At 39.5% G+C, this 25,553-nt stretch overlaps 1 protein-coding gene and 1 long non-coding RNA gene across 4 annotated transcripts; both read left to right on the top strand.

The window, feature by feature from the left end:
* The first annotated feature begins 1,892 nt into the window (after nucleotides 1-1,892).
* Nucleotides 1,893-3,719, top strand: LOC116115616. 3 transcript variants are annotated; one of them, XR_004125691.1, is made up of 3 exons: nucleotides 1,893-2,013; nucleotides 2,147-2,253; nucleotides 2,738-3,719. It is a non-coding gene; the product is annotated as an uncharacterized LOC116115616 (long non-coding RNA). The 3 variants fall into 3 exon arrangements; XR_004125692.1 differs by having other exon boundaries at nucleotides 2,741-3,719; XR_004125690.1 differs by having other exon boundaries at nucleotides 2,783-3,719.
* Nucleotides 3,720-5,028: 1,309 nt separating this feature from the next.
* Nucleotides 5,029-10,315, top strand: LOC116115658 (protein SUPPRESSOR OF QUENCHING 1, chloroplastic-like). Its single transcript, XM_031401791.1, is given in 13 exon segments — nucleotides 5,029-5,076; nucleotides 5,119-5,316; nucleotides 5,686-5,796; nucleotides 5,939-5,968; nucleotides 7,804-7,838; nucleotides 8,125-8,218; nucleotides 8,354-8,511; nucleotides 8,942-8,991; nucleotides 9,110-9,222; nucleotides 9,384-9,442; nucleotides 9,444-9,471; nucleotides 9,688-9,780; nucleotides 9,914-10,315. Coding segments are annotated over 13 exon segments (1,419 nt in total).
* Nucleotides 10,316-25,553: the final 15,238 nt, after the last annotated feature.

Raw genomic sequence — 25,553 nt, forward strand, 5'->3', positions numbered from 1 at the left:
CTTCTCTCTCTATAGTTTACTGATTATCGGAATGAAGCACTTCATGCAGCCAAGAAACACAATCTTGAGAGAGACCCACTCATGTGAGTCGCCATTTTCATCGTCTCCAAACCCCAATTCAAAATTAAAGTCATTGCGGAAGCAAAGATCATCCAAAGAAAACGTTCCACCGTCATATCTGAACTCACTTCTTCCACCTTCTCCGGCATCTTCCAAGATTATGAGTCTGCTGCCCCCACGCCCACCCAATCTATTCAAGTGCAAGCTCGCCACTGATGCACTACACGAGAACGTAATGGTTGGGGTCCCCAACTCGGGTGTTCAAGTAATTATATCGATCTTCTTCTTTTCAGTGGTTATTTGATATATCAATTGGTGAGGAGCCTTCTAGAAGGGCTGGTGTCTATGTTTTTGTCGAAATGGGATATGAAGTTACAGTGGAGGACTTTGTCCCTTTCATGGGTACTGGTAAGAGCTTAGTCACTAATTACTTTTGCATTTTAGCAATTTATTTGATAAAGTGATTCAATGTGTAATCCTTTTGTAGTATTTTATTGAATGACGATCTATTTGATTTTGGCTAAATTGATTATTAATTGTTAACTTCAATTGCATGGCTATGATATTGATGTGCAATTGAAGAATTATAATGGGCTGTGTTTAATGGCTTGGAGCTCACATTAATATGAACATGGTTTCATGAAACAAAAGGAGGTGGATAACTTGTTATAATTGAGTGAGGAAGCAAAGGAGATTTGGGATTGATATTACTTTCAAAGATACAGTTTTCTAATATAAAGAGAACTAATTTATGTTTGAATGTGATGGATCATTCTATTATTGTATTAAATGATATTGTCTGCTACTGTTGTTAATATTCTTTTTTGATGCAACTTCAAATGTAGCTTGTGAGAAATGCTAGTTTCATTAACTAATTGTTTAACATGCCAATAAAAATTTCACAGGAAATGCTTAAGGAAAGAGGAGTGGCTCCATTCTCAAAATGGGAGAAGGAACTGCCAAAGATAGTATTTGATCCTCGTTTTAAGGTTTGCCGAGTCTAAAGATTTTTTATATTTTGTTTGAGAATTAGAGGCCTTTTACCACAGGGTGATCTCACGCCTTAGTAGATATCTAGTCTACTTTCTACTTCTCTCTTTTGACTAATGTAACTTATTGTTTTATATCAAAAAAGCAATGTTGCATCATTGGTTAGTAGCTTTGGATGTGATATTAAGAATTTGCCTATAAAATATTTTTGTCTTCCTTTAAGAGGCAATCCTATCAGAGCCGATCGAGCCGGACACCTCGATATTCCAACTCGGCTCGTGATAAATGTACCGAGCTCAAACTTGAGCTCGAGCTTAGTAAGCTCTAAAAACCCAGGCTCGAACGTGTGTCTTTAGGTTATTACTTATCGAATAGACTGCTTTTGGTAAACTTAACCCTAAAAGAGAATTCGAAAAACCCAACTTATTGTTTGGTTTAGTTCTTCATGTTTTAATGTCATGCAACCCAACCTACATGGCTGTTGATTTGTTTGGTCAATGTAAGTTGCGCGTGGGTTGGTTGTTCATGCTTTAATATTACCATGATAAGTTTGGCTTAGTAGGCTAATGTAAGTTGCTCACTTGTGATGAGTTGACTGTGTTTATATATGAGGTTTGTTTTGTCTCACCATCAATACTTGCTTGTGAAATACTTTTGCTTAAGTTGGTCCTTGTTCGTTTTTATAGTTCTTAAGTTGGTACATATTGTTCTTGTTGTATCATATGTTAATTTTTGACAACCACGGTATTAATGTTTTCCATAGCATTTTCTACTTCTATCCTTTGCTGCTTTGTTGATTGGGAAAGGCATTTTCTTTTTTAGGCCACCCCAAGTCAATTGGAAAGGAGGGCCTTGTTTGAACACCATGTTAAGACACGCGCTGAGGAGGAACGTAATGAAAAATGAGTAGCTCAGAAGGCTGTAATAGAGGGATTCAAGCAGTTACTTGAAGAAGCATTAGAGGTTTCAGAGCTTATATTGAATTCAAGTGTTTTCTTATTTTGCTAATGTTTACTTTAATAGCAATTATTACTAAGTTGTATAAATATAAGATTGCGGGCTGGAGGTGGTTTATTGAGCATATTTTCATTTTCAGGATATTGACCACAACACTGAAAATCAAACATTCAGAAAGAAATGGGGCAGTGATCCACGATTTGAGGCATTAGACTGCAAGGATCGAGAACTTTAATTGAACGAAAGGTATCATTTAATGAGGAGAGGTCTTTTTCAGCATCACATGTTTCATCCTTGTGCAGTAACTCAGCATCTATATTTTTGGTGTCTATTTAATTGGTCAGTTTAGCCATGTTTTTCCAACCAATTCAAGTTAATTTTTACTTTGGAATTGATAATCCATGTTTTCATTCATCCTTGGAAGAAGAAGTGAACTTAGCATTTTTGCATAATACATATTCTACTTGAACCTGTTTTTGCGAACAGAAACACATTAGATTTGGGGAACTATAAGAGAATTGTTTTTTCTGGTCATTTCTATGCGAATGGGAACTTAAATTTCTAGTGTGGAAAATACCAAAAGCTACCCTCTTACATTCATTAATCAAATGTGCCTTAGACGGACCTATTGTGTATTTTGTAACTTTCGTGGAGTCTTTTTGTCTCTTTTATGTTTCTATCCTTTGGAATGAAAAAATAAATAAATAATGAGGAAGTCTAACTGTTTCAGTAGGATGCATCACTTTTAATATGGCTTAGCTCATGTCTGTTTTAGCTTGGGAAGATCGCTAGTTGATGCCATGCAGAACCCTCGGAGAGTTTTGGTCAAGTTACATGTATGAGGTTTAATTTCAGCTCTTTCTTTGAACTGTTCATTGCAAAGTTGTCTTGTCACATAACTAATTTAAAATGATATTTATTCTTTTGTCTTTCTCATCTTTTTTCCTTGAGTATTGTTTAGTAACTTGAGTTAAATATCTGGTTTGTGATGCCATCATTAATTAAGTGAGCCCATTATTAAACTGGACTAAGGCTAGCTGATTATTATTTTGGACCAAAAGATTGTCTTGTTACATAACTAATTTAAAATGATATTTATTCTTTATCTTTCTCATCTTTTCTCCTTGAGTATTGTTTAGTAACTTGAGTTAAATATCTGGTTTGTGATGCCATCATTAATTAGGTGAGCCCATTATTAAACTGGACCTAGGCTAGCTGATTATTAATTTGGACCAAAAGATTGTCTGCATGTCTGATATTTTCTGTTTGGTCTTTGATGCGAACCTACGCAGATTCTTTTACTCAACCACACACAAAATATTAATCACCGGAATGTATTCAAACAATTCAATGTAAACATCAAGAATCACCAATCTATATAACTACAGTGAGTTGTTAAGCATTACACTCATTCAGATTGATTATATCCCAACACAAGAATAACAGGAAATTAATCAAACAATAACAATGGAAAACTAATACGCTGGACTTCGAGGGCCAGCTACCTTCCCTTCACTATATTCTCTTCAGATACCCTTTCTCCATCTTCTGCTACTCCTTTTATTCACTCCCTTTTCCTAACAGAATTCAACCATCCACCATTCTCCTTTCGCCACCTGTCCACTCCACTTTTTCTTCTCTTCACACATTAGTTGCCTTTTTATCTCAATTAATCCTCTATTGCTTCTTCCTATGCTTATTATTATATACCAGCACCTCGTGTTACACAATACCATCCCGAAGAAGAGTCACCTTGTCCTCAAGGTGGAAAGAAGGAAACTACATGTTCAGGGCTGTATACTCTTCCCAAGTATTCTCATGGTGAGGCAACCACTTCCACTTAATGAGGACTTTCTTTTGACCATTGAGTAACCTTCTGATCTTAAGCACCTCTTCAAGCTCGACTACCAAAACCAGGTCTTTATTTAATGAATCTGGGGGAGGCTGCATGTTTGGTGGTGGAAAAATAGTTTTCTTGAGTTGGGACACATGAAACACATTATGGATATAGGCAGTATCCAACAGTTCTAACCTGTAAGTTGTTGGTCCAATTTTCTCAAGGACTTGAAAAGGGCCATAAAACCTTGGTCTTAGCTTTTCATTGCAATGGGGAGCTAGGGATTTCAGACGGTATGGCTGGAGCTTAAGATAGGCAGTTCTGCCACCTCAAACTGGACATCCCTCCTCTTTTCATTGGCATAACTCTTTATGCGGTTTTGAGCTTTGTTCAAATTCTCCTTAAGTTCAAGTAAGATACCGTTACGGGTTTGAATTTGCTGATTGACTTAATCCACTAGAGAACTGTGGTCTGTGTATTTCAACAAGGCTGGAGGATCCCTTCGAATTTGCGAATTTTTGTGACATGTTGTATATTCAAACAATTCAATGTAAGCATCAAGAATCACCAATCTATATAACTACCGTGAGTTATTAAGCATTACACTCATTCAGATTGATTATATCCCAACATAAGAATAACAAGAAATTCATCAAACAATAACGATGGAAAACTAATACACTGGATTTCGAGGGCCAGCTACCTCCCCTTCACTATATTCTCTTCAGATACCCTTACTCCATCTTCTGCTGGTCCTTTTAGTCACTCCCTTTTCCTAACAGAATTCAACAATCCACCATTCTCCTGTTGCCACATGTCCACTCCACTTTTTCCTCTCTTCACATGTTAGCTGCCTTTTTATCACAATTAATCCTTTACTGCTTCTTCCTATGCTTCTTATTATATACTAGCACCTCAGGTGTTGTATCAATCTTTAAATGGCTTCCAGTTTCTTATCTCATCTTTGNAAAATCTCTAAGAACCCTAAATCTCCCTCTTGGTCAAATTTCTTCTTCCCTTGGTGTGGATACTCTTTTGCTTAATTTCTCTTGAAATTAAGAGTCTCCAAGGTTGCTAAGGGCTTAAGGTAACATGTTCTACCTTACTTATTTCAATTTGATAGAATTTTTTTTTTTTTTTAAACTATGACTATACTTGTTATAGTATGATATGCTTGATTCTCCATGCATCTATCTTTCACTAATAACTTAAACTTGCTAGCAAATGGTACAGTATAAGAAAGAAAACTGAAAAAGTTTTTCTTTTTTCCTAAGGATCTTGATGATTTAGTTGAGGCAGCTCTTCTATTTTATGGTGAGAAGAAACTCCTTGACTATACACCACTTCCCGTGTCTTTGGAGAAAGATAATGATCCTTTTTTACTCACATCTCCTTTGAAGTTTCCTGGTAAGCTGGCGATTGATATCCCCAACAACGGGCTCTTCATTTTGGACAACAACCACAACAGAATAGTAGGTGTTCTTTCTTTCTCTCTCTAAACAAATATACACTTGCAGATTTGTATTTTATATGTATATTTCTCTTGGTAAACCTTAGAATTTGGTAGTTAGAAGCATCTGAAATCCTAAGAATTTAAGAATTCTTATATATGCTTATACTGCAACAATATGTAGCTTCAAATTGTTCTTGCATATTTAAAGATTGATGATGGTACTTAGATTACATGTTTGTAAGCACTACTCAATACTCATGATAATCCACCATGTAATGAATAGCATATAATCAGTGTATATAAATCCAATATTTCCTTATCCAGTAATGAATAGCATGGTTAAATACTTGGATTGTTATTTAACTGTCTTGTCACATCTAAACTTCAGGTGGTAACTGATTTAGATGGGAATTTTATGGTCCAAATCAGTAGCTCAAGAGAGGAAGGTCTACGTGATGGATCCTTCAAGGAGGCCATGGCCACCTTTAATCATCCTCAAGTAATGATTAAGTTAACACCTCCAGTTATAATCAATATAAATGAATAGAAACATGCATTTCAAGCTTTGTTATCTCATGGTTCAATTTTTGTGCGGATGAATTAGTACTGAGTAGTATCATTGTGGTCACATGATTCTCTAGGGCACGACTTACAACGCAAAGGAAAACATCATTTTGTTAGAGTAATTGCCCTAGAGCCAATCAATTATTGTAGAATTGACTATTTGTAATAATGTTCATTGATCAATAAAAGACAATTTATTCTATATTGTATAAATCATATCTATATGTATTGATATATGTCCTTAGAATTGTAGAACCGTGACGAGGGTATCAAGTGTTTCAAATCTTGATAGTGAGAACCCTATGAGCATATATGGTGGTCATTCTAGAAATGTCTGTAGCCTCAGTATTATTCTGACCAAGGGCACAAATAATACGGTAAGACTATCATAGTGTTGAACGACCCTGTTGAAAGACAGTGATTGATCTCACTTTTCAAGGCTATTTGCTAACAACCTAGTACAACACATGGGTGCTTGTTGTAGGCAAGTTCACTGGACTGATCCACCAGAGGATTCTATATAGATGGTAACCCTAATGTCTATGGAATAAATCCTCTAAAGAATGGTGGTGCATGTGATCCTTAGACTTGAGATCACCGGAGTGCCTTGTGCACCGATTGGTGTAGTTTGACACTATCCCAATGCAGTTCTATTCAGAGCTGTCAATACGATAGTGATTGGCTGCATCGAGGAGTGTATCAAGACTATGGCGGATCGACAGAGGATTCATCACTCCTGGGTATGGGGAGAAGTTATCTGACAGCGCAATTCAGTAAATGACAATGACACTAAAACTGTGGCCATATTGGGATTGAGTTGTTGCTAAATCTAATTTATTATTCTGGTCATTGGTCCAATAACTGAATACAAACATATTGAGTGTAACTGAGGTTGACACTATTTCTGTACCTCAGTCTCGATGAGATAATAGATGATGAAAGAATTTGATTGCATGGTAACCATATCGTTGACAGGTAGCTACTTCACTGAATCCGAATCCGAATCATCGAGTGACCATGATACCTTGCTAGAGGCCAATCGTGGTTACTATGTAGTGAGACGATTAATTGATGTTAATCGCGATACTACTCACTGTCAGTATGATGATAAGCCTGCAGGTCACACATATAGAAGATAATTTAAGAATCAGTTTGTGCAAGAGGCATTTTCATCTTTTAGGGCGAAAGGGTATTTTGGTAATCTCACAGTGCAATTAAATTTGCTGAGGTTGTTGCCTATATTTAATTTGATGAGGTTGTTGCCTATATTTAATTTGATGTTAAAATTAAATAAGTGAGATTATATTTAAATATATATACGCATATATTTAAATGAATTGTTATTATTATTTAATGTTAATATATTTTATAAATATATTAATTGAGTTTAATTGGAATAATAATAATTAAAATAAAATATCATGATTGGGAGTGTTTGGATATAGGGGCTGTTTAGGTTGGAGCCCAAGCCTATTCCTCATTGAAATAGGGTTTCACATGATGAGTTTTGTGATTTTATATGAGAGAATTCATTTTTGTGTGATCATTCAATCATTGAAAGGAGGCAGCCCTCTCTCCCACTTTCTCTCTGCATCTCATGCGCACCCTTGGTCATTGAATCAAAGTCTCTTTGATTTTTGATTTGGTTCTTGAAGCTAAAGAGGATCTAGCAAATTCCTTTTAAGTCTTCGAGTTATCTTCGTGTAGATTACCGTTGGTTCAATTCTATTTTAAATCAGTAGCGAACCCAATCAGAGACAAGTTTAAAGAAGGCTCCAAACGTTTGTATGAACTCTAATCTTTACTCTGATCGTTCATATTACTGCAGATTTTTTATTTAACATATTATCTATATATGTACCCTGATCTTGGTTTGAAAAGGAATCGATTGCTGTTTTTGTGTTTGTTTTCTGCAGTTATGGGTTAGATCGTTTACTTACACCTTTATGTTGCAAATATTGAAAACCACGCTTTGAGGTACATCGCGGGTTCAAAACTATCCTTAAATTGTTTCAAAGCCTTTTTAGGCTCTATTTCTGATTTTGCAGTAAGGTGACCTTGTTTTTTTTACTGGCGTTGTGTTACATTTTGCATAGTTCCCCAAGCGTTACTATGGTTTTCTCAGACAGAAAAGAATAGAAAACTATGTTCAGACGTTTTGATTTTAATCCTCAAGATAAGGTCACAAAGGAATTACATTACTAGCATCATCTTCATAATCTTTCATGAAAAGGTTTCAATAGTTTCAATGCATGTATTATAGGGAGATTGATTTTGTTAATGAAAAGGTGCAAACTCTTGCTGGAAATGGAACCAAAGGCTCTGACTACCAAGGGGGAGACAAGGGAAGCTCTCAGGCAAGATTAGATAACATGAATTAATGATGCATATTTTGGTTGCGTTCTTAGTGTTCATATAAAGAAATTTGGCCCCTTTTTTTACTGAATTGACATCTTTCTTGATATGTAAAAAATTTATTTCATTTATTTCAGCTCCTCAATTCTCCAAGGGATGTCTGTTTTGAGCCAGTAAATGAGAAGGTTTACATTGCAATGGCTGGCCAACATCAGATGTGGGAACACAATACACTTGATGGAGTTACTAAAGCTTTTAGTGGCTATGGTTATGAAAGGAACTTGAATGGATCAAGGTAATTCAAAGAATCAGTAAAGTGATTAGTTGATTCTTTTTTCTTTTACATCTTCGTACTTCACATATAAAATCTTTTTGGATATTTGTGCTCCAAATTGGAACCTTTAAGTTGATAAGAAAGAAAAAAATTTAAAGCTGATAAAGAAAAGTTTGATCAGTTTGAAGTCTAGGCTGAACTTGGATGAGCTTGTATTGAGAAAGGGCAGAACCTCAGTTCGGATGGCGACTACCCTGTTAAATGTTTATAGCTCCTGAAAGGTCGACATAGTTATGTCTATCTATTTGTTTGCACTCATCAAATACATCTGTGTTATACTACAGCATTATTTGTCTTAACTTCAATTTTTTATTCATTTATATTTATGTTTTCCACTGGTATGATTCTCCTGGAAATTTGGCATTGATGTACTGATTTTTTGTTGAGGTAGCTCTACAACTACATCATTTGCACAACCGTCCGGAATTTCATTATCTCCTGGTAATATATGCTGGGATATTTTGACATATTTCATATTCTCAACCATTTTATAGTAGTCTAAATGTTTCTGTTATCATATCTGAAGTTTCAAATTGATGCTTATTTGTATATTTCACAGAAATTTATGTTGTGGATAGTGAGAGTAGCTCCATACGAGCATTCAGTCTAAAAACAGGAGGATCAAGACTGCTAGTTGGTGGTGATCCATTTTTCTCAGACAATTTGTTGAAGGTAATTCAATTTAAAAATTATGAAGCCTGCTTCATCTTGGAAAAATACTTTGGTCTCAAATAATTTTTTTTTTTTTTTTTTACAAAAATTGGAGAAGACTTACAGTTCATATTTAGTTTATGTCATTTTGTCTTTTTCTCCTTATAATGTATGATTTACAGTTTGGAGACCATGATGGAACAGGATTTGAAGTCCTTCAACATCCACTAGCTGTCTTTTGTGTATTTTGCAGATAGCTGCAATCACAAGGTAATTAGCTAATAGATGAAAATATTAAAGATGTTTAAATCATTCTACCCTGCCGACATTTATTGAATGTTCTGATGATAAATTTAAAGCTTCATGAATGCTTATGATGCATTACTTGGGGGCTCCTGTTAGGAGTTGATAACATAACTAATAAAATTAATGTGAATTATCAAAGCTAACTTCTTGATTTTCATCTCTTTTTGGGTGAAATTTCAGATCAAGAAGCTGGATCCAACTAGTAAAAGGGTCAATACCCTAGTAGGGATTGGGAAAGCTAGTTTCAAGGATGGAACAACCCTAGCAGCTCAGGTTAGAAAAATAATTTCTGTCCTTACTGAATTCTGCTCATACTGGTAGCTAAGAATTCAGTATAAGTTGCTTTGAAGGATTGTAATTTCCAAAAGAAAAAAAGTTTGCTTATATGTGTTACATGCATTATCAGTTGCAATTAGGACTCCCTACTGTTGGTTCTGCCTTCATTTCCTCCTCCATTCAGAAAGGTGTATCTCCATCTTCCTCTGACTACAATAAAGCATCTGCTGGTGCTACTGTTTCATCAGAATATGCTATAGGAAATAATGCATCTGCTGGTGCTGCTGTTTCATCAGAATGTGCTATAGGAAATAAGTCATTAGCTAGTACTAGAATTAGTGGAATCAGTTCTTCAGTTTGTAATAAGGAAGCTGGTAGTTTTAATAATAATTTTGGAGCATTAGTTAGTCAAGCTGATTGTATGCCAACAGAAAACTCTGATGTAAAAGTTAGAATTACTAAGCTTTGGCATGCTAGATTGGGGCATCCACATGAGAAAAACTTGAAACGTGTAATGGATANTGTTTTGTAGATGATGAAGTGAATGATGATTCGGATGATGATCTTGATGTGCCATTAACTAGTCTCGAGACTGTGGGATCAAGAGACTCTATCACGCCCACTGTGGGATGAACATTTGCTGTCCTAAGAATGTTTTTTGTTGAATATTGGATTATGTATTTGTTTATTTTAGTTGGTATTTATAGTTTATTGGCTTATTTTGTTTGTTTATGTGTAATTGTGTATTAGTGGTTTTGTATTTGTTTATTTTTGTTGATATTTGTAATTTTGTATTATATGTTATTGTTTGTTTATGTGTTATTTGTTTATTTTGGTTCCTATTTGTTTATATTCTAAAAATTGAATTTAGAGTAGTTGATTTAGGTGGTGTAAATGTAAAAAATTAAAATTGTAGGAATTTTGGGGGTGTAACTGTCATAATTGAAAACTATTAGGGGTGAAACTGTAAAAACTAAAATCTAGAGAGAGAAAAAACGGGTTCACCCGTGGGTTCACCCATACCCATATAGGATAGGGCACAGGTCCAATATTTTGGACTCATATATTTCGACCCGTACCCGTTTGACCCGACCTGTACTCGATCCATCCACCCGTTTTGTTAAGTCTACCTGCACACTTGTCTCTAATTGGTTAGATAAAGATGGTGTTGCTTAATTATATTAAACTTGTGATGGTTTGTTTATAGATTTTATAATGGCAGATTAGCTCTCTATGTGCATAGCAGACAAATATATTAATACATATAATCAATCTGCTTTATCTAAATCATGTGATTAAAGTAGTAGTTGGCTGCTTAAAACGCGTTAGTTCCACCAAATCTCTTTGCCTAATTATCTTGTTGGCTGGAGCCAACATTTCTACCTACGTTTTTACTACACTTTTAGTTTCCTAAGTTGCTCCATGCTCTTGACTCGTTCTTCATTTGTTTTTCACTGGTTAAAAAGGAGTTTCTTAAACTATGAACTATAAAATTTAGACTCCTGGTTTTGTCGTAGGTTCATTCACTAGTTAAAAAGAGGAGACTCTGAAAGTGTGAACTGTGAATTTAGACTCATAGTTCTGTCATAGGTTCATTCATTGTCATCGCATAAGTCGTACTTAAATAGTGCATTTATTATGTGGTCGATACGTGTGTCCAGATTTGCATCTTTCATTTTACTCTTATGAAAGACAGCAAAGTGTGAACTATAAATTCAAACACATTCTACAGTAAATTCGATTCTCTATTGTTGTGTAAGTTTTACATAAATAGTGCATGTATTATAAGATTGATACACGTATCTTAGAGTTTACATCTCCATCCTTGTATGACGAAAGACAATTTATTGTCAATTCTAAGGTTACCAATACAAACTTTGTCCTACTCTAATGAAAAGCATTAGGTTGTCAATTTTACATAGATATACATGGATTGTATTGTGAGGTCGATACATGTCTTTAGAACTGGGTCATGTGATATTAAAGTTTTAATGTTGTGCAATATAATGTAACAAAGACACCTTAAAGGCCAATCTTAAAGTATGTATGTCTAAATTAGTAATGTTCAAAAGTTCAAAGAGTTAATCTAATTCATGTTCCTTTATATGACAATATGATGTGCATCAGTTTGTTGTTATTGTTTATCTGACATCTGATAAGCTAATATTATAATTGTTCTATTGCATTTGGAGTTTACCATTTTTGTTTGCTACATGATATGAATGTCTTGAAAAAGTTTTTAAACATGGGTGGAATGATTATGGATGTGTTGACCTTAGTGGCCTCTTGAAAGTAATGGCTAGTTATGGAAAAAGTGGTATGTGTCTTTATCTAATCGCATTTTTTTTTGTTTTGGATATTTANGAATTTTGAATTTTCTAGACTTGAAAGATGATGAAGATAGTTAACAACCCTTCTGCCTCAAATAGAGAACATCATCTAGATGATATGAAAGAGGAACATAAAGCATGAAATCTAGAACCATCAGAGTATTTTACTTTGAACATACTTTATTTGGTCAATCAATGATGCTTCTTGCCATAATTTCCACTTTTAGAGCTTAGAAGGAAGGCAAAAGTTTCATCTAAAGTTCAACTTCTGTCTTGGCTATTAACTCATGAGAAAGCTCAATACAATAGATGTGATTCAATCAAGATGGCTTGTGATTTATATATCTTTCTCCAAACTAAAGTGTTTAAGTGTAGGAAGGAAGTAGGAAACTATAATCTTTTGTTTCTTCAATATTCTGTAGCTTTAAAGTTATGGTTTAGTTTGGGTCATTCCAAAGTCTTGTCTCTTAATCCTCATTAAATTATTATGCATTTGGAGGATGCAAGAAAGCTATTTGGGTATCTGGAATTAAAGAAAAGAAAGACTCTTTGAAAAAGCTATTTGGGTCTGATTCAATCAGAGTCATTCTGTCCTTCAAGTTATTGCTTCCCCCAAACGGTTGTTACAAGCAAAGGCACTAATTTTTCAAAAATACAAAAGCCTAAACAGAATCCCAAAATTTGACTTTGCCTCATCAAAGTGAAACTCCTATCCTATGTGGTTATCAAAATCATTTCTTGGCATCTTTATGTGCATATGTACAGATTTATAAATATGTACAGATTTATACACTTGATGAGTAGTACAGATTTAAAACACTTTGAAAATGGGAAATGCATATGTACAGATTTATACATATGGCTTTGTTTTGCCTCTTGCAGAATTAAAACACAGATTTATAAATATGCCTCTTGCAGAATTATGTGTTGGAGAAAATGCAACAGCCCTTATCTTTCCAATTACTTAGCATGTTTATGCATGGATATGTGAATGTAAATCTGTNTCCATTGTTGTTTTGCTTGTGCTCGGGCAAAAAATCTGAGGCTTTCTTGTGAATTTATCACACATATGACTGTGTTTTCTAGAATGATTAACTTCTTATTAATATATCACATTTGAGTGCTCATATGATGTGTTTTAAAATGATTTGTAACATGACATTTCTAGGCTCAATTTTGAAATCATTGACATGAAAAGAACCTGGTTGTACTTGTCGAAGGTGCCGAAATTGCTTGCAAAGGTCTTTGTAGAGATTGAAAAAAAAAATCTCAAAAGATCAAAGAGTGTTGTGTGTTGTTATCTGACTAGTATATTGTATCCACTCGCTTCCATCTGCATCTGATTGGCATCCAACTTGCTATTTTGTTTTAGCTTAGTATGTCTTGTTGCGTCGTCGTCATTGTTTGAAGCCCTCTGGAGCTTTGACGAATGCTTTGTTTTTCTAAAATTTTACTTCGCTTAATTGCTATACTGCATTATGTAGACGTAAAAATCTACCTGTACAGAAGGAGGGACTGATCTCGTGAGGTTGAGGCTACTAGCGATCTGCTGCACCTGCACACGTAAGGAAACAAACGTGAAGCGACAGAAAACATCAAGGTGATGTTTGCCGTAGGCACTCCGACGCTCAAGTCAGCAACGCTGAAAGAGGCTAATTTAGTAAGGGCTAAAGAGAAGAAAGGTTACTAGAAGTCTAGTCAGGGACTGTGACTACGGCTGTAATGCGAAGTTCTCAAGCGAGAACTCTGGGGTCTGAAGGTGTAATGTGATCTCCTTTGTGAGAGGGATGGCCTCTGTTTAAATAGTGACTATATGGTTCCCCAATCCTGGTGGGATTGGGAGTCCTCGTAGTAGTCGTTCCTCCTAGGGGTGTATCCTTTAGCCCCCTTATTCTGGCGTGAAAGGGAGTTTGAGCATGACTCAGATACGGCCCTTGGAGGAATTGGGGTAGTAGTGGACTACCTTATTAGAGTTCACGTAGGAATGTGATCCGTAGGTGATTGTGGGCTCCAAATTTGACCATAAGCTTAGAAGGTGTGCTGGGATTTGGAGGCCTGGGTCCAAATGGTATGGACCGACTGTACTTCATACTGAATGAGCCTCATCTGGGGAATTCTGGCTTGGGCCGCATCGGGACTAGGCCTAGGCTTTCCTCTTTGTCATAAGTGTTCCCTTATTTAGGCTAATGACATTTTTTGGCCCTAACAGTTTGCCCCCTACTCTCTGAGTTAAGGGCTTAACTTAGAGGGTAGGAATCACCTGCGGCATCTTCAGTCAGCCTTCATGGTCAATTGATTACTGACATGTTCATGCTCGCAGTTGGTGAGGTCTTCGGTGCGACTGTCCGATCAGATGGAGGCGACATGTGGTCAAGAGTCACTCGGTGCCTTTCACTGAGTCGGGGTGTGTAACCAGTCCCGGGGGTGTCATCAATCGATGTGTGGAATTGAGTGGACTAGTGTATGGGCGAAACGTCTCGTGCACACATATTGGCTCGGTGTGTCCAACTGGGTGCAAAAATGAATGCGTTATCTGTTGAGAGTGCCTTCAATCTGAGTGTCAAACCGAGTGAGTGAACGAACAACTTATTGACTGAGGGTGCATTCGCTCATCGTCTTAGACCGAATGAGTGAATGAATGAGTTATCTACTTAAGGTGCACTTGCTCGGTGTGCCAGGCCGAATGGGTGAATGAGTAAGTTATCTATTGAAAGTGCGTCCACTCGGTGCTTTTCGGCCGAACGGGGCACAATGGACTAATGTAGTTGTGGAGCCTTGGGCGGATTGGTCGAAGCCGAGCCAAGGGATATGCACATGCTCACATACCCTTCGCGATCGGCTCGTCCGTTGGGGATGACCGGATAGCTCGGTACCTTTCTTTTTTGCCAATGCTTGTTTCGAGGCAGGAGGCAGGGTTGAAAATTCTAGGCTGGTCGTCTAGCTTGAGGAATCTCTTGAACAGGTAAAGTGCCAAGGAGCGTTGCCTTTGTTGCAGGTGATTGGCATGCTTGTATATGCTAGCTCAGTTGGATAAGTTGGGTGATTAAGCGTGGCTCTTGTAAGAGATTGTGATTTCCTAGGTGTCACGGATCTCCTCCACGTGTACGATGGTGATTTGGTCTCCGTTTTGGGCGGTAAAACAAAGAGTCACTCTATCCCATTACCAATGGGGGGCCGCCATGTGTCTTCCTTCGTTAGGCTTCTTCCATAAAATTGAGGGAGTGGATTGTTCATCTTCATTTCGTGTTTCTTCTCCAGTTTTCTTCGATTTTCTCCTTTTCTCTTCTGTTTCCTTCCCTCGTTTCAAATTTTCTTTAGCAATGGTGATTCTCTTTTGTAGATTCTAGCTTCATTCATGGTAAACACTATATTTTTGCACTGTTTGTTCGTTGCTTTATTTTCTTTTCTCTTTTTCTTTTGTGTGCGTTGAGTTTCGGTATATTTGGAGTTGGATTCGATGGTGTTTTCTTTTTGAAAGATTTTGAAAAATTTGGAGAAGAGGTTTTGCTTTGAAGAAGCTTAAAATTCTGGTTGAACGGAGCTTGAAATTCCAATTGAACGGAAAAAGGTACGGTCGATTCACGGTGGTTTAGGGCGAGCACCAATCAGGCAACGGTTGATTCTAAGAAGGCAGGTCGGTCAGTCATTCAGGGCGAGCGGTGATCAGTGAGTACTAGGTTTCTAAGGGAGTTGGTCAGCTTGGGTGAGTGGTGATAGGTTTGGACTGCGTAGGTCGATCGGGGTGAGCGGTTATAGGTTTGAATAGAGTAGGTTGGTTAGTGGTGAGGGGCGAGTGGTAATTATGCAATTGAGTTTGAAGGGGAGTCGGTCAGTCGGTCGCTCAGGACATGCGGTGATAAAGCAGTAAGGTTTTAACGAAGTAGGTTGGTCAGTCGATCGGTCGGGCAGAGTGAATAGATTTAGGGATGTCCGAGTCGAGGTCAAGTGGTTTGAGTGGGGCTGAGGAGAAGACTCCAAAGGAGTTGGTAGTCCATCCTCATCCGGTAGGGGCCTGAGGACGAGTCGAGTCAGCCCGACAGTGGGATTCTAAGCCAGGATTATCCGCTCGTGCTTAAGGATAATGACGTGTGGCAGATCCAGATGATGTATCACATTTTGGATTCGATCGAGGGCACCGCGATCGTACTAGCGGGTCGACTGGGAAGCAAAAGGTTGGGTGAATGTGTACGAGAAATGGTTTCACGATAGGCTGAGGTTTCCCATTCCTCGCCTTCTCTGGGAGGTGTTGAACCATTTCATGACTGCCCCGTCCCAGATTATGCTGAACGGTTAAAGGTTGTTGATCGCACTGGAAGTCCTTCACGTGCGGAACGAGGTGATATTTGGGCTGTATGAGTTGTTGTATTCGTATTTCCTAAAGGAAAATGACAAGGAGAAAGGTCAATATCTAATCAACCTCAGGCATGATCGGTCTCACATGGTAACCGACCTTTGGTCGAGTGACAAGAATTGGAAGGATTGGTACTTTTTTGTGAGGGGTGAGGCAGAGTTCGTGGAGAGAGGCTAGGGCGAGATTCCAAGCACTTGGCGAGCCACTGGTGAAAAACTTTGTCTTTGTCTTGCACTTTGATTACTAAATCTTATTGTGTTTCTTCTTTGCAGAGCTTGAATTCAATCGGGCTGGGCAGAGTGGGGACGGCTTGGACGTGCAGACATAGAAGGTTCTAGCCATTCCCAAAGCGCAGAGGGACTGACGAGTGGTGTTGGAGGAAGCTAACCTTAGGATGAGCCACCTGTTGGAGTAAGAGCGATTAAGCGAGGTATCCCCTTCCCTTCATTGAAGTAGACTTGGAATATGCTTCTAACTCGCTACTACAATCATACCACTTATGGTAAGTCGAGGTTGAACCCATTAACCGTTGGAGAGTTTGTGATTGCAAAAAGATTAATGAAGAAACTGACCGTCCCTAGTGCGAGCGAGTCTATCGCTAGGCATCGGGAAAAGCGGAAGAGGGAATCCTCGGCCAGAGAGGAGAGAAGAGCGGAAGATGTGGTAGCGACTCCACCAAGTCGTCAGCCTCCCACCGGAGGCAGATCATCACAGACCACGGTCTTGGATGAGGATACTGAGATGATTACCTTTAAGATTTCGGCTTCCACATCGACCTATTCTGATACGGCTTCCATGACCTAGTTAGCGGACTCATTCCTATTCCTAGAGTACGAGACCCATATGAACCAAATGGGTGCGATCGCGATCGTTGATTAAGGGGTATCCTGTGCTTTCCAGGTATGGGCAGGAGTTTTTTCTTTACTATGTTTATCGTGGTTGTATACTGATCAAATTTTTTCGTTATGTAAGCGTTCACGAGTAGCTTGCATTTGAGGAAGTCCATCGTGGTGCAAGAGAAGAGGATACAGGATGTGTCCAAAGCGAATACTAGTTTGCGCCAGAGAGAGGCGGCAGCCCAGAAGGCCAAACAGGAGAGCCAGCAACATCTGAGGGAGGCCGAGGGTGGGCTAGAGCGGCTAAGGAGGGAGCTAGCCGAGAAGACTGCAAAGGTTGAGTCCCTAAATGAGCAGTGCCTAAACATTGCCGATGATGCTATCATTAGGGCCAGGGGAGAGCTCATGCTTAAGTACAAGGCCGAGAACACCTCTCACTGGAACCTGGATGAAGACATCCAACTCATGCGGGAGATGATGGAGGAGGAAGGTGTCGTTGAGCATACGGAGGAGCAAATTGATGAGCAAGTGCTCGATTCTGCTAGCCAACCAAGGCCATCGACTATTGAGGATGTGAGTGACTAGGCTGTAGGGATGAGTGCCAGGGCTGGTGATAGAGTGATCGAGTTGGAGATAGGTGAGACGACTCGCACCAGTGAGACTTAGCTTTTTTTTTTTTTTTTTTGCTCATGTATTTTTGGGGCCTGCGATGCCCTTTCCTGGCGTGTGTGCCTCACATTGTACTTGGAACTCGGCTGCTTGAGGCTTCTTCTATATTATACTTGTTTTTGATGCTTTCCTTATGGGTGAATGAGTTGATTGCTTGTTTGTTCGTAGATGCACAAGGGGTTGAACCGCATGCTTATGTTATGATTTTGGTGTGGCCAAGTGGTTGAGTCGTGTGGACTCTCTATTGGGTTGGGTCAATGACTTGTCAATTTTGAGGTGCAAGAACCCTTCAATCGGTTTAGGCCGACTAAGTGTGTAGCTTTACGAATCGGGTAGGGCTGATCGAAGGTGTAAACTCATGAATCGGACTAGGCCGATCGAAGGTGTGAAAACTCATGAATCGGGCAAGGCCGATTCGAAGGTGCAAACTCGTGAATCGGGCAGGGTCGATTCGAAGGTGTAAATTCTTGAATCGGGCAGGGCTGATTCGAAGGTGTAAATTCGTGAATCAGACACGGTCGATTCGAAGGTGTAAACTCGTGAATCGGGCAGGGCTGATCGAAAGTGTAAACTCGTGAATCGGGTAGGGGTGATTCAAAGGTGTAAACTCATGAGTCAGGTAGGGGCGATTCGAAGGTGTAAACTCGTGAATTGGGTAGGGCCGATTTGAAGGTGTAAACTCGTGGATCGGGAAAGGCCGATCGAAGGTGGAAAAACTCATGAATCGGGTAGGGCCGACTGAAGGTGTAAATTGCTGAATAATATTTCATTGAATTTAGGCCATGAGGCCGACTGTCTGTGAATGAGGTAGATAGGCCCACTCATCCCTTTTTTTAAATAAAAACAAAAAGAAAACAAACATGTAGACGAATGAGTTCACCTAAAAGTAGTAGCGTTTGAGGTGGACTACATTCCAATTGTTACTTATGTCTTTACCTTTGGGAGTTTGGAGTCGGTAGGCGCTCTTCCCTGCTTCTTTGGTGATTTTGTAGAGACCCTCCCAGGTAGGGCCGAGCTTGCCCGAGTTGATCTCCCTAGTATTTTGAAAGACCTTACGGAGGACCCAGTTGCCTGTTTTGAAAGTTTTGATCCTGATATTGAGGTTATAGTATCGAGCGGCCTGCTACTGATAGACTACGTTGTGGATGTTCGCTTGCTTGCGTAGCTCGTTGACGGTGTCCAAGTTCTGGCAAAGGTTCTGGTTGTTGATTTCCTCGTTTGCCCATTGGGGTTTGGCCAAAGGAACCAATATTTCAGCTGGAATGATTGCCTCATATCCATATGCGAGGGAGAAAGGAGTTTTGCCCGTTGATGAGTGAGTTGTAGTTTGATACGACCAAAGGACTCCTGGTAGTTCATTTGTCCATGCACCCTTGGCTTTCTACGAGCGCTTTTTCAAAGTCTGTATGATGGTTTTATTTGATGATTCAGCCTGGCCGTGGTTGCTGGGGGTAGAGAAGCTTAGCTTGATCCCGCATATGTCACAGAAATCCCTAAAGCCTAAACTGATAAATTGGGATCCATTGTCTGTGAAGATTTCCTTCAGTATCCCAAACCTGCTTTCCAAATGAAAGCTTTTACCTTCGGTCTTTGACTTGTGCAAATGCTTCGGCTTTGATCCACTTGGTAAAGTAATCAGTCACAGCCAACATGAAGACTCACTGCCCGGGACAGTAGGAGGCTTTCCTACTATATCTATTCCCCACTTCATGAACGGCCAAGGTGTGAGAGTGCAGTGAAGTCGCTCGGGTGTGAGGTGTGAGACGTGGGTGAACCTTTGACAGTTGTCACATCTTTTCACATAAGCTGCTGAATCAGTGCGTATGGTTGGCCAATAGTATCCAGCGGTGATCACCCGGTGTGCGAGGTTGCGTCCTCCTGCATGTTTTCCACATTCGCCTTCATGGAGTTCGACGAGAACCCGTTTGGCCTCTTCTAGGGTTATGCTCTTGAGGTAGGGCCAGATTCCTAAGGAGTTGGCCCTCATACATGGTAAACCTGGCGACTCTCGCTCTTAGGCAGCGTGCTTTGTTCTTGTCGGCTGGGAGCTCATTGTGTTCCAAGTACTTCACTATCGGGGTCATCCAAGAGTTGGCCAGTTCGATGTCCGTTGTTTCTTCAGGTGCCTTACTTGTTGGTTGTTCCTTCCAGTTGGTCGGCCATTGTAGGAATAAAAGTGGGATGGATGACTATGAAGAACATTGAAGGGCTAAGTCGAGGTCAGCAAGGGCATCAGCATGAGTATTCTCCACTCTTGGGACTTAGGCGATGGAGAATTCTTCGAATTCGGTCTGTAATTCTTTGACCAGGTTCAAGTAGGTCGTCATCTTTGAGTCACGTGCTTGGTAAGTGCCTTGCAGTTGGTTGACCATGACTTGGGAGTTAGATTTTACCTCCAGCCTCCTTACTCTGATTTCTTTGGCTAAAGAGAGTCTTGAGAGTCTCGTATTCGGCTTCGTTGTTGGTGCACTTGAATCCACATCGTATGGCCGCTGGATGACGTCTCCCTCTGGTGTAGTTAGTACTAACCCCGGCTCGCTTCCATTCACATTGCTTGAGCCATCCACTAAGAAAGTCCACTTTGAAGGTGACCCACTGTTTATGCATAATAACTCTCTTTTTGCTTGGACAGTGGTGTTCAGGGTGAAATCAACAATGAAGTCTGCCAGTGCTTGGGACTTGACAATAGTACATGGCTGGAAAGATATGTCGAACTCACTAAACTCTACCGTCCATTGCGTGAGTCAACCTGATAACTCTGGCTTGTGTAGTATCTTCTTGAGTGGAAAAGAGGTGAGTACGACTATGGAGTGGCACTGAAAGTATGGCCTAAGCTTCTTGGATGCATGGACGAGGACGAGGACGAGGACCAGTTTCTCCAGCTGACTGTATCGTGTTTTGGCGTTGAGGAATGACTTACTTACATAGTAAACCGGTAACTGCTTCATATTATCTTCCCAAACTAACATTATTGAGATTGATGTCTCTAAGACCGCCAGGTAGGTGAAAAGCTTCTCCCCATCTATAGGCTTAAAAAAAAGCAAAGGGGAGGTTAAGTATCTTTTCAATTATTGCAAGGCTTCCTTGCAGGGAGGGGCCTATTCAAACTTCTTAGATTTCTTGAGTGTGTGGAAGAAGTGGTGGCACTTGTCAGCGGATTTGGAGATGAAGCGGCTCAAGGCGGCCACTCTTGCAAGGCGTTGGATATCTTTGATGCAAGTTGGTGATGGTATATTGAGGATCGCTCTGATCTGGTCGAGGTTGGCTTCTATCCCCCACTAAGTTACCATGTATCCTAAGAATTTACCTGACGAGACACCGAACGAGCATTTGGCTAGATTCAGCTTCATGTCATACTTCCTTAGGACGGCAAATGCCTAGTTGAGGTGGTCGAGGTGCTGCTCGGTCGTCAGGGACTTGATGAGCATGTCATTGATATAAACGTCCATGGTGTCCTTGAGGTGTTCGGTAAACATTCTGTTGACTAGCTGCTGATAGGTAGCCCCGACGTTCTTGAGACCGAATGGCATCACCTTGTAGCAGTAGGTTCCTCTCTCTGTGATGAATGTTGTCTTCTCCTGGTTGTCGGGGTGCATCAAAATCTAGTTGTACCCTGAGAAAGCATCCATGAAACTTAGGAGCTCATGGCCTACAGTCGCATCGACCATCATGTCGATATGTGGGAGAGGGAATGAGTCCTTAGGGCATGCTTTGTTTAAGTCGATGAAGTTAATGCAAACCCTCCACTTTCCGTTCTTTTTCTTTACGACCACGACGTTTGCTAGCCATTCGGGGTAGTGGACCTCTCTAATCAGATCATTACTCAGTAACTTGTCAATCTCTTCATTGACAATCCGGTTGCACTCTGGTGCGAACTTCCTTCGCCTTTGCTTCACTGGCGGGTGATCCGGATCTACTTTGAGGTGGTGGACCATTGCCTCTAGGCTAACTCCTATCATGTCAGTGTGGGACCAGGTGAAACAATCCTGGTTTTGTCTGAGGAATTCTATGAGTTTCTCTCTTGTCTTAGGCCTAAGGCAAGAACCTATATGGGTCTTTTTTTCGAGGCCTTCCGAGTGTATCTGCACTTCATCCAACTCTTCCATAGATGGTCGATCTAACCTGCTTTTGAAGGCGTTCTTGTAACAAACTCTAGAAACCTTAGCGTCGCCCTTGATTTCCCTTACTCCCCATTTTGTACGAAACCTGATCGTTTAGTGGAAGGTGGATGGAACAACTCGCATGTGTGGATCCAAGGTCGGTCGAAGATGATGTTGTATGGTGAAAGATAGTCAATCAGTAGAAAAACGGTTTGCTTGTTTACTCCTCTAGCGTAAACAGGAAGGACGATCTCTCCGATGGTGTATTTCTGCTCGAAACTGAACCTGACCAGTATGGTTGGTCGTCTATTGATGTTTATTTCTTCTAGACTTATCGCCTTTACTGCTTCAAGGAAAAGAATGTTTGCCGAGGACCCCCCATCTATGAATACTTTCTTGACCAGGATGTTGGCGATTTGGAGGGAAATGACTAGAGCATCGTGATGAGGGGCGGCCAAGGTGACTAGCCCCATCATCTTTGAACTGAATTACCTAGTGGGTGTGTGACCGAGAGGATGGATGGATGGATTGGATTTCATGGTTGTTTTTTGCTCTGGCGTAGCATTTGGCTGAGGAATAACTAACCCCACTGATCTCTGACCCTCCTAAGATGATTGAGCAGAATCCTTTTAGCGTAGGTTCCCATAAAGGTGGAGATGTTTCTTTCGTGCTTTTCTGACTGATGGTATTCTTCCCTTTATCTGTCAACAGATCTTGGAGATGTCCCCTCTTCAATAATGCAGCGACCTCCAACCGCAGGGCAATGCAGTTCACAGTGTTATGTCCATGGTCGTCATGGAACTCACACCACTTGGTCGTGTCTCTCCTTGCTTTGGCATTGAGCTTGCCTGACCACTTAACGCTAGACCCTATTCCTTTCATGATTGCCACGACCTGGGCCGGTTCGAGATGAGGTTGTACTCTGGGATTTTGTATCGGCTCGATCCAGTTGGTCTATTGTTGGTTCTAAGTGGCTGGCGGTCATATGGTTTTCTGACTTTGTTCAGATTGCGTGGAGGGGGTTGGTGACAAGGTTCAATCAATCTGAGCTCTGGCCTCTTATCATTCCACCTTAGGTCATCCCTGGCATGACTTGCCTGATTCATCTCATCTTCCTCCCACCTTATTTGAATCACAGTTCTGGCCAAGGCGTCTTCCATCGTGGTGCAACCAAGCTTTGTCAGTTCTTTGTATAATTCACCATCTGGGAGGAGACCCTTCCTGAAGGCGTCTATGGTCATCTCAGGGTTACAGGAAAGGATGAAGATTTTTTCTTTGTTGAATCTGCTGACGTATTCTCTCAACGGCTCCCCCTTTTTTCTGGTATACTCTGTACAGGTTCGCCGACAGTTTCTCAAGTTTCTTGTTGTTGGCGAATTGCTCCACGAAGGTGTCGGTAAGCTGTGCGAATAAGTTGATTGAACCATTTGGGAGGTTAGTGTACCATTGAAGAGCCGGACTAGATAGGCTTGAACCAAAACTCTTACACAAGCAAGCTTCCCTTAGCATTTGGGGTATCGAGACAGTGAACATTCATTGCTTGTATGAGGCTATGTGATCATCTGGGTCGGTTGTGCCGTCATAGGGCTTCATGCTAGGGATAATGAATTTGTGGGGCATGTTCGCTAGCGCGATCGCATCCACGTTATGTTTGATTTATTTATCACATCTGAAATTTAACTTTCAATAGGAAGAATATTAATACGTATTAATGTTGGATTTTTTAAGCATATGTTTGATTTGTTTGACTTTGACATATAAAATTTATTTTTCCAAGATTTTCATGAATTTTTTTATCACATGTGCAGATTTAATTTTATAAATAATTATATTTGTACAGGTTTATTCTTCAATGTTATAAACCTTAAATATTTTTACGTAATTAAACCCGTTAATCTGGGTATAGTGACCTAGATTTTCTATCAAGGTAGACTTGGCCCAACCCAAAATATCAAAACCCAACATCAACACTTACTTGGGTCTGGACCTATACAAACTTTGATCTTACCCAAGAATTTGACACCCTTGAAGTAAATGTAAAATATCTAGGGGCAATGACTTTTAGATGCCACCTATTTGATCAGAATCCCACATTACTAACTACGCTTAAATTATTTTATATTTAAAAATTTCTCTTTCAACCCTAATACCCATGAAACCTTAATTAGTGTATTAAATAGGATTTAAAGAGAAATTTCAATTTTATAATCAAAATAATGCAAAATCTGAAAAGTGGCAGTGTATTTTCATAAAAACAATGTGTATGATAGTTTAATTTAAGGATTTATGCAAGAAATAAAAGTTTAAGATTATAAAATAGAGTGTGGATGTAACACAAAAAAACTTTAATTTCATCCGTACGAAAGGATGGATAGATATCCTAACACCCTCGACAATTTTAAAAAGATATCAATAATATTTATTTACGTTCTTTTTCTTGGAATGATTACTACAATAAACTTTGGTAAATCCTTTTTTTCTTTAAAAAAAAAAAAAGGGTACATAATTACATGGTTACAATACTTGTTTGACATTTAGCACCCCTTTCAAGTAAGATGATCCTTTGTAATTCCTAAGCCTTTTGCCCCATCTAAAGCCCAAGCCCAAAATGAGCAGGCAACTAGCCCAACTCAGCCTACATGGTTCCTTCAATTTCTCTTTCCAATTAGTTCTTTCACCACTATAAGGGATTGTTAAAGTGACAAACAAACAATGGTAATGTTACCAGTCTAATATTACGGTAGATATAATTTAGGGTTCATTTGTTTTATTATTTTGGATAAGATTTTTGGTATTTTTAGAGCTGGTGAGAATAACTAGGTAGGATTTAAAAAATTAACAAAAACACCCCTCTAGGTTGGCTAATTTACTAAACGCCCCAATATATAAAATGACAAAAACACCCCCACCCACAGTTGCTAGATTTCGGCCACCACCACCGGTACCTGGCGTTATGGCGATATGGTCTTTTTCGGCCAGATCTACGGCCATTTCTAGCCGTCGTTGACGACCAGCTACGACTAAAGATCTGGCCGAAAAATGATAGATCAACACACTAATGGCCAGATCCAGCTGATAGTGTGCCATTATACTAGATTCTGGCCACCTTCCGATGGTGGTGGCTAGAATCTGACAAATGTGGGTGGGTAGAGGTGTTTTTGTTAATTTTTAAACTTTTTTATACTAGATTCCAACCGTTGTTTTCAATGTTTTCGCAGGTAGTAGGTGAGATGTGATCGCTTGGAACGTTAAGAAGCAGAAGGGTTTGGCAACACTGTTGAGTTGATGTTTTGTGACTTTATTTCATTATGTAAAGATTTGTATATAAAGAAAAATTAGTTATAGGTCCATTATTTTATATTTATCTCCATATATATTTTCTTATATATTTTTAGTGAGTTTTACTGTTATTTTACGAGTATACTGGCTAAAGAGAGAGCATTACAAAACACCACTCTGGTGTTTCCCGTTTACTTTATGCTTG

The sequence above is a fragment of the Pistacia vera genome, unplaced genomic scaffold (assembly GCF_008641045.1).
Source record: "Pistacia vera cultivar Batoury unplaced genomic scaffold, PisVer_v2 Contig749, whole genome shotgun sequence".
In the NCBI taxonomy this organism is placed as follows: domain Eukaryota; kingdom Viridiplantae; phylum Streptophyta; class Magnoliopsida; order Sapindales; family Anacardiaceae; genus Pistacia; species Pistacia vera.